At 36.9% G+C, this 14835-nt stretch overlaps 1 protein-coding gene across 2 annotated transcripts in view; it reads right to left on the minus strand.

Annotated features, from left to right (window-relative positions):
- LOC122793102 (annexin A1-like) overlaps positions 1-14835 on the minus strand; it is a 280484-nt gene that overhangs the window by 156249 nt on the left and 109400 nt on the right. For both annotated transcript variants that reach the window (XM_044060833.1, XM_044060834.1), the window contains exon 3: positions 11694-11793. In XM_044060833.1, the coding sequence (XP_043916768.1) occupies positions 11694-11793 (100 nt within the window). The remainder of the gene's footprint in view (positions 1-11693; positions 11794-14835) is intronic.

The raw sequence follows: 14835 nt of genomic DNA on the forward strand, positions 1-14835 counted from the left end.
TGCATGTTTAAGTCTAGCAATTTAACTCTTGGTTAAAACAATAGAAAGAATTTCTTCATCTAGACTATTTGGCACCGCTGTTCCCTTGAAAGGGTCACCACATGTTTTTACTGGGTCAGTAGAGAGCACTGTTGCCACATTTTTGTAACAGCATTTCTTTACATTTAAAACAACAAGCCTGTAGTTTACATTTATATTTACAAATGATAGAATTATGTATCAAATTCTATTTGACTAGGCTGGCAGCCTTCACCCTTCTCTACCAGTCTTCACAGAAGGGTTGATGGAGGATGTTTTAAATGTGGAAGATGTGCCCCATGCCAACATGTAGTTCACCAAGATAGAATTACTACTGTGAACTTTGGCACCATTAAACCTGCTAAAAAATATTTTTATTATTCCAAAGGAGTTGTATATGTTCCAGTATGTCAGGCATGTGGCAGTCATTATGTGGGGAAAACCAATAGAGCATTCAGGACTAGGATCTACGAGCATATTTATGAAATTAAACATCACAATGAAAATAATGCCCTATATAGACATATTAGGGAGAACCCAACACATGCCTTTAAATTTTGTACCATAGATCACATTGATCTAGGACCTAGGGGTGGGCCAATTGATGATTTTTTTTAGAATTTAAAGAACTAAAATGGCAAATTAAACTTAATTCTGATGAAAAGCCTGGACTTTAACTTCTTATTTGAAATTGAGAGCAGCATATTTTTTTATGACTTTTATGACATCATTTGCAATATTTAGTATGTTTTGTGAGTCTATAACAGAGTATTAAATGAATGTAATATGCATTTTATGTTGTGCTGTGTTTTAACAACTGGGTGGGTCTGAAGTGAACTAATTAAGGAAGGGGTGGAGAAATGGGTATATAGTATGTTTATGCACTTTGCTTTTTATTCTGAAGAAGTCTGAAATTAGTAAGATGAAAGTGTTTGGATTAAATTGCAAATACACTAAGTACCTGGTGTGAACGGCTTGTTTTTTCACTTCTCTTTTCTTTGCTGACTCCCTATATTTGGCTGAAATATATAAAGTGTGGAACATGCTAAATAACAAGTCTACGTCATATCTCATGATTCCTCCTTGATCCTTCACAATGCATTTTACTGTTGTGGAGTCAGTGGAATAACTTCATATCCTGTTTTGCCTTCTGCTTGCGCTCCTTCTCTTTTTCCTCATGTTTCCTATTTCTTCCTCTCACTTTATAAACTAGTGGTTACTTGGTTGATCTTAACAGAGAGGATTATGAATGGGTAGCTGATCATAAACCGTTTATGTGTTTGAGACATGAATGCCAAGATATTCAGCTTGAGACCTAGTTATAATTCTTTGTAGTGCATGGAGCTTTATCTGCTCCCTACTATGGCTTATAAAGCCATAAAGCACTTGACCGATTATCTGGCAGAAAGGCAGTGTAACACAGTCCCTTATGTTTAAACTGACCTTACCATGACACTAAACTGTCCAGAATTTTTGCCTCATTTGTTTGGTTTGTTCCTCATAAAGCCTGTTTTTTTAGACCACTTAGGACTGAAGTCATTAAACAGTGACACACATTTGAGTTTCAGAGTTTGCATCCTTCATAGAAAAAGTAGGCGAGCACACATTCTGTTATCCTAGCTACTTTCTAAGTCTATAAGAGGAAGGCACACCTTATTAGTAAGGGAAGCAGGCAGAACCAAATCTTTTACTCTGCTGATGTCATTTTCTGGTCCGTACTGGCAGATTTGACAGTGTAGTGCTAGACCTGACCTTAAGAACTTAAACAGTGGATACTTAACATTTAAGATCGGGTCTTGAGTTACTGTACTGATTTGTCTTTTTCTGAACATCGGAGCATAATCACCAAGCTCCACACAAGACTGTTGGTACTAAAACTAAATTCTTCTCTTCTTGTATGCTGACTGTTTTCTAACTAAAGTGATGGTTGATATTATTATATACTCTCTCCAATCTATGTTATAAATTTCTAGTTTTTAATTAAATGCTTTTGCTGTGGCAAGGACTTAATGCAGATAGTGCTGTGACTTGTTGCTTTGTGTTCAGTCTTGTTCCTGTTCTTTCTAACAGATTTTGTCACATATGTATTCTTTTTAGATGTGTATGTCTGGGAACCTTTCTTCCTTAGTCTTCACTGGAAATGGATCCTGGAGATACTACAGTAAACAAACAAAAATGTAATCATGTAAATAAATAAACAAACCATTGTGTTGATATAAGTGAAACATAAACCATTTCAAATGGTTTTTAGGTCTTCAAAGAAAGGAACTTATGCTGTAGTGTTCACATATCAAACTCATTACATCTGAGTGCACCTCAGGCGTTTCCGTAGTTACCTCCTACTGCAACTTTCGGTGTCAAATATTGATGTTCATGTTTGCATTAATAATTCCAAAACCATGCTACATACAAGCTATCAGAATATTTTATCTTGAAGTATACATGGTGGCAAACAATTGTATTGATATTTGACCCCTGTCAATCAGCATTTACTAGAACTGTAAGGTGATAACTTCATTTTTTCAAAGGCCACACCCATTAGATCCACACACTGAAAAGGCCTGTACTGGAGGGAATGAGAGGGGAAATTAGGATAAGAGCTGACAAAGAAGACATTAGTAAAAGGGGATTGAAACTGAGATTAATAGATGGAGTGAAGTGGTATGTGATTTTTCTTTTCAAAATATAAAAAGCATAGCCAGGGATGCAGAAAGTATTATTTACTAAAATGTGGCAATCTTATTTCAGAAGGTTTCTGCATCATGGTAGGCCTTCATGATTCAGAGACTGTTGTGCCAGTATAGCTTTCCCCTTGAAGGGGCAGTAGTGTAGAGAGAAGTCCCACTGGAGAAACTACATGTTAATATAGCAGCCCCAGGAGAATGGCCAATGATAATTAGTCCTGTGTTCCCCTGGGAATGGCTGAACTCCTGATTAACTTGTTCCACCTTGCTGAGTAAAAATATTCTGTAGGAGTAAAAATTAAATGCTGTATGTGCATCTATATGTGTCTGTGTGTGGACGCAAGTGTGCATGTTTGTAGGTAGATGAAAATAGCTGAATATAAGTCTGTGTGTGTGTGGGGGGGGTGACTGTCTACCTGGGTTTTCATATATATATATATATATATATATATATATATATATATATGTGTGTGTGTGTGTTTGTAATTAGGGTGCCTAGTTACCATGACATATGGGTACCTTTGTTGAAGGTTGTGCGTCAGGGCCAGCAACTCGGCACATAAAAAATCTACTGCCAATCATTAGCAGACCGGAGTTCCACTGTGGCGACCCCTAACCGGGAAAAGCCGAAAGACACACACAGACACACACACAGTTACCATGACATATGGGCTGATAGGGAGAACACCAGCAATGAGGTACAAAACTACAGTGCTTAATTCAGAGATATTGTAAAGAGCCTGTATTGAGGTATATCTTTATTTGGCTTTATTATGTCTCTAAATCAGAGACTTTCTGTGTGACACTAATTAGTTAGCCCTCATTAGCCAATTAGTTTGGACAGAGAGAATCTGTCTGAATCTTAGACATAATTACAGAAGCCAAGATGAAATGAATTTTATACAATGCAGTTTTTTTTCCCTTATAGAGGACTAACAACGATAATTGGAAGAATACTACAAGTGAGATATAGTCATTGTAAAAATAAGGAAAGATCAAAAGTTATGGAAATGTGGAAGATTCTATGGATGTGAAGAAAGGAATGTGACACAAAGAGAACAAAACAATAGAATCAAAATAAGATGCCAGTAACAAGTAGTAAGAAGACAAAGAAAGAATAATGGCAAAATAAGTTAGTAGAGATTATGGATGAAAAGCACTGTCTTGTGTAAGTTTCACCAAAGCGAATGTATCAAGGGTTGGAATCCCTGAACTGCATTCATGGATGGTATCTGGTAGAAAAACACTTTTTAAAGTGTTTTGCGGGGAGGGGGGAGGACCCCCTTCACCCCCTGATGGGGAGGGCATGACACATATACCTCCCAAAGTTATGTATGCCAACCCCATGTTCGCACCATCTTAAAAATGGGGGAAACTTCCCCAAGAATGGTATCACTTCCTGGACAACTCACCAAAAGTGATTTTCTAGGAAGGAACTCCAATTGTTGGCAAGTTGAAGCTCAGGCAGTCAAAACTAGTGTATTCAGACTTTGTCCACCAGTAGGTTACCCTCTATGTACATGTATAAATCTGCTGTAGTGGGACTGCATACATATCTGTTGACCTCACAAGACCCAAATTTACTGAAAGTTTTGAAACATGAAACAGTAGATAAAAATCAGGTAGCAACTGAATGTGCCAAAAAACAAAATAAAGTATATAAGGTGAAGGATCAGATAAGAAGGCAAGAAATGTGGAAAATGCATAAATATAGTTGCAAGTATAGGAAACTCTTGGAACAACCTCATGTTGATCAGGATCTAACACAGGAATGTCTAAGGAAAGGTGAATTTAAACCAAAAGATGAAAGATTAATATTGGTGGCTCAAGACAGTGAACTATGTATACTTTGATTTATAAAGTCCATTGAACATATGGGAGAAACAGACAAATGGAGATTTTGTAAAACAGAATTGGAAACAGTTGCACAGCTTGTTGCTGGTTGTGATATACTACTAGCAGAAAGACTGTATACTGAAAGGCATAATAAAGTGGCAAGACTGTTGCACTGGGGACTGGCAGACATAATGTTATAATGTTGAAATAGCTGAAAACACTGGAAACAAGAGCAACAAAACATCATAGAAAATTATGAAGTTTATATCACATGGGATTATCCATTACCAACAGTTAAAAAATAGACATGAGAAAACCAGATACAGTAGTCTCAGTGGTGGCTGGTAGCTTCATATCAAAATATGGCTGCAGGAGACAGCTGAATGGATGGGACCAATAGGAAGGGGTGTGGTCAACTAGAAAGAGGTGGGGCTATGCTAAAAACTGCAAAAATTGGGATTTTAAATATGCTGTCCTGGGTGCCAAACTGTCATTATGAAAGTCCAATCAAGACATAATGAAGTGTAGAAGAAAAAAAATATTTCAATGCATTGGCTACATGACAGCTTACTTAATATCTAGATGGAAACAAAAAGGTTGTGAGGCATGAAAAAATAAATTACTTTTTAAATACATTACTGGAATGGCAGTCAAAATCAAGTATAAAAAAACAAGCAGCACTCAACTTAAACCACTTCTCCTTGCACTGCAGTTCTAATTATAATTTATATTCAGCTTTATAAAAGTACCAGGTAACATACTGAAAGTAGTAATCTCTGTGATTTACAAGATCCACTTGTAAAAATGTTTCTTATCCAAAAAAGACCTGCTGCCTGACAACAATTATCTACTTGTTTCATGGGAAAAACATGATCAAAGTAAAAAATGAACAACAAACAAGAAACAAGCACAAGATACATTGCTTAAAGGATTACTGCACAAGTTATGGACCACACATGATAGATTGGCGTTCTGTTTAGTTTACGGGTAAAGCCTGCAAAGATGACTACAAGTCTCCAACAAATGTAATGAGTCCCTGAAAATACTGTAATTCTTTCCTTTATTACAAATACTGTCATATGCATTTCAATACCTAAGGCTTATGCGCTATCTAGTTATGTAAATATTCTCTGCATGGCAACAACAAAAAGGCTTTTAATGTTGGTAATTCTTTAACAGTATGCTTATTAAAGCTTACTTGCATCTTAGTCTCAGACAAGCTTACCTGATGGTCATTAAATCATTGCTACTTAAACACAGAGCAAAAGGCACTGCAACAACATGCATTTTCTGAATAAGAAGAAGCATAAATCAACAGTATAAAATATGACAGAAAACCAGAACATTCTGCAAAATCAAGGACAGATGAAAAGCCATTGTAGTACTTGTGTCTACTTTGGATGGGGGATACTCTGCACACTTAACACTGCATAACAGCTCCTTGCTTTGCTTGGACATATCCAGAGTCATTATGTGGGGGAGTGCAGTGCAACAAGTATGTCACAATTTGAAATGTCTCTGGCTGACTGTGATGGCCCTGACACATTTGTCATACCTCTCAAACCTCAGATCAAGAAATCTGGACAAAGCCATAAATAGAAGTGGGACAAAGGCCCAAAAGTTAGGACAATTTTTAAATATTGCTCTTATAAACTTAGAAAGATAATTGCATCAGTATGAATTTTTTGAAGGGTATGAAATCTGAAACTCAAATGTCTGTTATTATTTTTTAATTTCAATCTTTAATGACTTGCCACTAATTTGCCAGAAAACTACAATTTTATGAAAACCGGACCAAAAATGTGATGCAAAAATATAAAATAGCCACACAATACAGCTGGGGACCTGTCAAAAGAAGGGACACCTTTTAAATATTAGTACTGTTAACTTGAGCAGCTGACAAAATAAGAGAATCTACATGCATTTCTGAAATTAAAAGTAATCTATAACTCTGATCATTAGAATTATTTATAAATTGTAAACCCTCAACGTTTTCTTCCAAATTTGCCATTTTGCAGAGGGATTATTAGGGGGAGAGCAACATTTTGAGGCAAAATCAGGGATGGTTGAGAGGTTTGGATATACCTAATTCTATAAAGCGATTTATTTGCGCGTACCTCAACGCAGGAAATCTGGACAAGGCCAAATATATTGGAGGAACATACAAACAGTACTTAAAATTGCTCTTGTATAAACTTAGTTGACAGAATAACAGGTCTTGCATGCATTTTTCTGAAGGGTATGAAGTCTGAAACTCAATGTCTGTCATTATTTAGTGACTTAATTCCTAAATGATTTGTCAGAAAACCACAAATGTTATGAGGAATAAACCAACATTAAGAAGTAAAAAGCTATTAATTCTGCAAAAATCTGGACATTTGAGAGGTATAGTTCAGCCAGGGCTGTCTGAGTTTGCCACCCTTCCACCCCTCACAAAATCATGGACAAATGGGGTCTTCCCCCTGGAGCTATTCCAATGTCCTATTACTCGGCTATTTTGCCCCATTTACCATAAACACTGCAATGTGCATATTGCTTTATTTCTCCGATGATTTGGATTTCATTTAAAAGTTTTATTTTACATTTTACAGCACAAACACCAATAACACATCTGCTAAACAAAGCAATGCAGTCTCACAATGAAAATAGACTTAGCATTAAAACTTCTCTGCCCTTAAAACTTACATTCATTGAAACAGCATTGAAACCCACATTCAAAGAAAATATATCTGGCCAGTGGCAGATAAAGATTAACTTTGGTCTCTTTTCAAATCATAGGCCCCTTGCACAGGAAACATACATGTGTTCTTTGTTACACCTTCCTTTTTGTTGTTGTTGTTGTGTCTTTCGGCTTTTCCAAGCTAGGGGTCACCACAGCGGAACTCCGGTCCGCTAATGATTGGCAGTAGATTTTTACATGCTGAGTTGCCGGCCCTGATGCACAACCTTCAACGAAGGTACGCCCATTCACGCATGTCTCCACTCAGAAAATGCTCTTGCTGAGAATCGAACCGGTCAACGTCTTACTGTGAGGCGACAACGCTACCACAGCACCACCACCGCAGTACCTCTGTTACACCTTCCTGATTGTATTAAATTATATTCCTTGTATAATACAGTACAGTTGTTAGAAGGCGTTTTAAGTTTATTGTTTGGAACATTTTTTCCAGTAAACAATGAAACAAAATGCATGCACCAATAATGACAAAACTGCCCAATTCAGAACACTTCCATCATAAAAGTCTACTCAAACTTCTACAATCCACCAGTATCAGTAAATATGCACAATCTCTGCAGAAGTAAAAGTCATCTAAATAATTCCACATTAAAGAGCTCTGTAACTAATGAAGAGTTGGCTGCTAGCAAACAACTTTATATTCCATTGTTTCATCTACAAATAAAGTGCCTGTTGCCCTTGGGGGATAAATTTCGTATGTTACATAAAAAAATGATAAGCTAGTAATATTGCAATAGGGGATGGATGGCAAACTGATAACATGTTCATCACTACTAGGTATCTCCACCAAAGAGGACATTCTCGGGACTACAGCATCCACCCCCTTTAAAAGTACAATACAGTACAATATCAACAATGCATTTATATACTGTGGGAGTAGGACCCACAGCCTTCTGCATCTAAAGAAATTATACTGCCTGTTGTGCTATTAACAATGCAAGTCAACACACCATAAGCAGCACTAAACTTCTCTTCAAGCTCTCAGCTCTTTGTAAAATCCACTCGACACGCAACTGTATCTCTCAACTTTGAAGCACAAGAAATCTGGAAAAAGTCAAAATTTATTGGGGGGAGCCCAGAAACTAGGGACACATTTTAAACATTGCTTGTATAACCTTGGAAAGTTGCTAGAATAAAATGCTCTCTTACTGCCAAACATTTCACTGACAAGATCTGAACCCAGGACCCTGAGTACTACAGTCAGAGCAACATACCACGATGCCAAATCAGCTATCTTTTAAAGGGCACCTAGACTGAAACTTAAATGGCTATCATTTAGTGAATTCAGTTCTCACCATAGATCTCAACTTCTTAGCACAAAACACCTAGACAAAGCCAATAATGGGGGAATACAGCCCCCCAAACATATTCAGTGAATTCAGTTCTCACCATAGCTCTTAACCTGTTAGCACAAAAAACTGGACAAAGCCAACAATGATCTTATAAACAGAAAATTGCTAGAATAAAAGGTTTTGTGTTACCGTGTACTTTCTGAAGAATATGAAGTCTGAAATTCAAATGCCTGTCATTATTTTCCAGAAAACCACAGATTTTGTGAGGAACAGAACAGCAATATGAAGCAAAAATAAAATGCCATGTTACCACCCACGCGTTTCACTGCCAAGTCTTGAACCCAGAACCGTGTGCACTACAGACAGCAATATCCCACTATGCCAACTCCGCTGCTTCTTAAAGGAGAGCTAGACCGAAACTTAAATGGCTCTCATTTAGTGAATTCCATTCTCACAATAGCTCTCAACTTCTTAGCACAAAGCACCTACACAAAGCCAGTAATGGGGAATACAGCCCCCCAAACATATTCAGTGAATTCAGTTCTCACCGTAGCTCTCAACCTTTTAGGGTAAAAAAACTGGACAAAGCCAACGATTTTATAAACAGAAAATTGCTAGAATAAATGGTTTTGTGTTACCATGTACTTTCTGAAGAATATGAAGTCTGAAATTCAAATGCCTGTCATTATTTTCCAGAAAACCACAGATTTTATGAGGAACAGAACAGCAATATGAAGCAAAACTTTCACAAGTGGTGGTGAGTAGGGAATTCAAGCTCCTGCTACCTACCTCCCAAGGTACAGGGTTTGAGTCTAGCCACTACCAGGTATATTTCCTGAGTTCTTGTAGTCACTGGGGTCATTTCACACACACATGTTTCAGCATAACCCCACTGTTTCCATAAAGCAGTACCTGGCGTTTCATTCAGCACAGCAGTCCAAGCTCCATTTCAGCAAGTGTTGCAGGCATAGCTGTTTCTCAAGCAAAAGTCTCAGCTCAGCTAGTTCTGAATGCATGCGTGCGAGCACAGACTGCAGACCTTGCAGTCTGATCCCCTTCCAGTCTATGCAGCTGTAACCGTATAGAATTCTGAGGCATCTGTAAGACTGTTGCCTTATTCTAAATCCAGACTGGTTAAACAGCAGTCCAGATTTGAGTTTTCTACTAACGCATGCGTGAGTTTTGAGATTTGGGATTTTTTTTATTTTTGGTTTTCAGTTGGGGGGCCTGCAGTCCTGCAGTACAATAGAACGAGCCACCACTGGACTGTTGTCCATGAAAAGAAGACAAACGTAGCATTGATTATTGAAATTGGTACACCCATTGACTACACAGTCTCTTACATACAGAGAGGCACAAAGTCATAAAGTACCAGAATTTGCAGACAGAAATGGGGGCAATGAGGAAGAAAGATACCCAGACAGTTTAGCAGTAGTAGTAGGAGCAGCAGGTCTTATAAAAAAGAATTTACAAATGTGCTTAGATATGTTACCGATACATGTAACTCCATACGAATTGCAGAAGGAGTCATTACTGGGCACATTGTGGGTGCTATGAGTTAATTTCATGAACTTTAACTATACCTTGACTTAGGAATGTGACCATTCCCCATCATGGTATTAGAAACCCAAAAGACTTGGAGAAATTAATAAAGGGAGAATACACATAGTGTATGCTTTGCTTTAAAATGAGTCTGACATTTTCATCAACAGTTAATTTGCTGTAATCTGAAGATGGGGTGATTTTCAATAAAAATCAGAAAGTTTGTTTTAAAGAAGCAAACAGGAATTTATTGCACCACACAAAAATTATTTCAAAAAGAATGTCACAATGAAATTAAACTACACCTGGCATACACTGTGCTGCTTGTGAAATCAGTATATGTTTAAAGATGAAGGTTTGCATGCAGTAGTAATAATTATCTACTGTTATGGTATTGATAAAAACAAACATAAAATAGTACAACAAAATGTGAAGTTCAAAATGTTTATACTCTTTCCTTATTAGTATATTCTAACTGTGGTAACAAAACCCCTTAGATGAAGGAGAACTACTCTGTTTCTAAGTTTCTCTTTATTTCAGTAAAACATTTCCATTTGGTCTTGTTTTAATGACTGAGCATGAAATGTCTAAATATATATAGTTGTATATGTATGTGCATGTATAAATATATATATATATATATATATATATATATATATATATATATATATATATATATATATATGGTCTATATTAGAACACCGAACATTTGAAGTGTTCTAATATCGACCAGTTTTCAGTGAACGCTGAAAATATCGAAGTAACAGGAAATCAAATTCTTTCCCATGGAAAGAATTTGGTTATCCGTTTCTGTTGCTTTGGTATTTTCAGCGCTCTGGTGGAAAGTTCCGGGTCGGGTTCAGGCAAATGTGCGATTGTGTGGACGTGTAGGTTAGGGCGGGTTAGGTGAGTTAGGGTAAGGGCGCAGGTCAGGTAAGTGTGCGATTGTGTGGATGTGTGGGTTAGGGTGGTTTAGGTGAGTTAGGGTTAGGGCACGGGTGAGGTGACTGTGCGTTAGTGACGGACTTTAGGGTTAGGCTTTGGGTTAAGGTAAGTCGATAGTTAGTGGTGCATGTATAGTTTAGTGTAGGGTTAGGTGTAAGAGTTTAGGTGTATGTGTGTGGATTGCTGTTTGTTTGGTGTGCTTTTGTTGTGTGTATGTGTTTTGGAACAGCAAATTTTTTCCCTAGGAAAAAATTTGCTGTTCCGAATGTTCGTGTTTTGTATTTTCGATTGCTAGGGTTCAATATTAGAACACTCAACATTTTGAATGTTCGATGTTCTAATATAGACCCTATATATATATATATATATATATATATATATATATATATATATATATATATATATATATATTGATATATATATATATATTGATATAGATACGTATATATACACACACACACACACACACAAATATATGTGTGCATGTGCGTGTGTGCGTGTGTGTGTGCATTTTCCTGTATATATGCAATAACTTTACAATAACATAACATGCACTGGCAGCCTTATTTTGCAGTACTACCATAATGAGAAATCAGACCTGTAAATCATTTAGTTTTAATAATATAGATTAATGTTTACCTTTTGCTTTAATGGCTGCTTCCAGTGCAGCAACATCAGCACTTGGACTAAAGTTAGGATGTGGTTGAAGTTGTGGTCCATGTAGGTGGTAGCGTTGTTTCTGAATTAATAGAAAACACACAAATTAATTACATATTAACTTCTATACATTTTAACTTAAACATCATGGATATGTAAAATAAGATCTGGAAATACTTACCACTGTTAGCCTACGTGTATCATTCTTAAAAATATAGCATTATATGGCAGGTCATAATGTTATATACAAAGCCAGATGGTAAACATATACCTTGGTTATGGATTTGGTTACATGAATTGTATCTTCCAGACCAAGCCATATCAAGCATAAATATATCTCATCACATTCTGCACCCTTAACATGGATCATCGCTTTGTTGCACAAGGGTCAGGGAATGTGCCATCTTCTGATCTGTCTAAGTTGCCTTTTCCTTAAAATATAACTGACGGAAAAATATCCACTAATCACATAAACATTGCTACCATCAGAAAAGAAAATAAAACAGACAGTAGTTATTTTTCCCCTCAGTATATAGTACTGTATCCATGTCATTACATATAATTAAAAATGTTGAATTTTGTTAAGAAGCATGTCAAATAATACTGTATCCAGGTCATTACATATAATTAAAAATGTTGAATTTTGTTAAGAAGCATGTCAAATAAAGTAGTCTCACACTGCATGCACTACAATGACAGTTATAACCTACAGGGCATATTAGAATCTGCTATGTGCAATTTATCTTGCAATGCAGCTTACACCAGGTATAGAAACACTCTGAAGACAAAAAAATGCAGCACGTGGAGGAGCCATTCATTTTTTTTTTCAAAGTACAATTCTATGAATCATCAAAATTCAAAAACAGTGTCTCAGAAATGTTTCCCATCATAAAGTTGATCAAGGAGAAAAAAAGGTAAATACTTTGTTTATATTCTTCCATAAAAGTAAACAAACCAACAAACAAGTATTTGCCTTTTCCTCTTTGTCATGGCGACTGATCTCTTAGGTGATTATGGTAAGCAGCGGGAGGTATGGCCGAGAGGGAAGTAGGTGCACAACTTCTGCTCTATATATGAAAACTAATTTTGGATAACTATTCATTTACAGCCGTCAGATCCCTGTTTAGTTAATGGATTTTTATTATTAATCATTTATATTTGAGTACCAGCAAGGTCCATCTAGGCTACAAGTAACTTATTTTTCAATGGAGGCCTAAGGAGAAAGGCTCCATTAAAGAACAGTAGTAATGTTAAGCAACAGGCAGTTATAAGGAATACTGAGCTTAAATAACGAGCAATAAGTAATAATATAAGATTTTAGTGATCGTGTCAAATTACAAACGCAAAGACAGTATCAAATTACAAAAGACAAAAAAAATGTAATTAGATTAAAAATGGCAATGACAATATTTATCAAGCATTGCACTCGTGTATATATATATATATGGGAACACTTCACATAATCGAATTATTAAAATCTCGATTTGCATATGGTCGAGACCATATGATCGAGATTTTAATAAATCAAATGTGTGTAGTGTTCCGAAATAACACTTGACTTACCTGAATACATTACGTGCACACAGAGGCAAGTATTGTTGCATGCCTTGTGTGTACGTAATGTATTTTTTGTTTCGTGGTGTTGGCAGGAAGTAAAGAAATCTCCCGTTTTGCGCTTCGCATACAGCGCAAGACGGAGATTTCCCATCTCCCCACTGTAGCGATCTTGGAGTTGGTATATTTAAGTAGGCCGGGTGTGGGGGGCACAGCCCCCATAGAAGGTGCAGGCGAAGCCCCTGCAAAAGCTTGTGTTTTTTTTTGTTTTAATGGTTTTCCTTCAGAAGTTCGAGTTTCCGAAACTCGAGCTTTTGGTTTCGGTTATTTGTAGTTCGAGATTTCGGAAATTCGATCTTCTGAAGTGAATCCATATATATATATATATATATATATATATATATATATATATATATATATGGAGCAAGAGAGCAAGAGAGAGATGCAAGAAGAGGCAGCAGGTGAAGGTGAGCAATTAAGAGAAAAGAGAGAGAGACAGAGAAATTTGGTAGAGTCTAGAAGGATCAAGGCAGTAGCAGTTTTGCAACAGATATAAACAGCATTTGTGTTAGAGAGATAAAGCTGTAGCTAAAGAAAATGTGATAGGTGGATATGTATCATCCTCATACCTGACACTACCCTGGGCACTGCCAGCTGTCTGAGATATTGCTTCCATTTTGTTTTAAAATGATGTCAGCTTACTAGTTGTTTGATACTCAGCGGAGCTGAGTTCCAAGTTTTGGAAACAAATGTATAATAGAAAGCATCATCAGTGGCCTACAGCAAGACTTCATAGCTAGGGGGGTACAACAAATGGTTTACTGAATTCCATCCTCAATCCCATCAGAACATCAAAAGAGGCAGAAGACCCCAATTTGAGGGAACCCCAGGAGACTTCTAGGACTCAAATGAAGCCATGACTGGGATCCACAGGAGGGCAAAAGAAAAAGAAGTATGGCACTGGCTTTTCCGGTACATTACAAAACAATCAGAAAGATCATGATCAACAACTGGGTGATGATTACAGACAAAAAAATGAAAAAACTCCTAGGACCTCATCCTTGTTTTGTTCTCAAGAGATCCAGGAATATTAGGGACTGGGTAGAGTGTAAATTCAAATGAGAGGAGAACAACAGAGGAACTTACCCCTATGGCCCCACTTTTTGCACTTACTGCAAATATATGAGCAACAAGGACTACTTTTTTTATCTAGTACTCAGGAGAAAAATCAGTAGAACTTGTTCTGGAAATTGCAACACTGCTTTTGTGATATACTGTGCACAGTGTAATGACTGAAGTTATTTTTAAATAGGGAAAACTGTGAATAAATTCAAAATCCGAGTAGCACACCACCTGTCTAACATCAGACTCCAGATCCTCCAAAACCAAATTAGTGAAGCACTACCATGATTTCAGAGACCATGCTGGTTTCCACTTCCACTTCTAGGAAACAAAAATGCCATCCTCGAAATAATGGAGTTAAGCTGGCAGATCAGGTGGAAGCCCGCCATCACCTTGGTCTAAACTCAAGCATTTCCATTAAAAGTGTGCTTGCACTCAGGAAACTAAA

This window comes from Protopterus annectens, chromosome 2.part0 (assembly GCF_019279795.1).
Source record: "Protopterus annectens isolate FY-2018-M chromosome 2.part0, PAN1.0, whole genome shotgun sequence".
In the NCBI taxonomy this organism is placed as follows: domain Eukaryota; kingdom Metazoa; phylum Chordata; order Ceratodontiformes; family Protopteridae; genus Protopterus; species Protopterus annectens.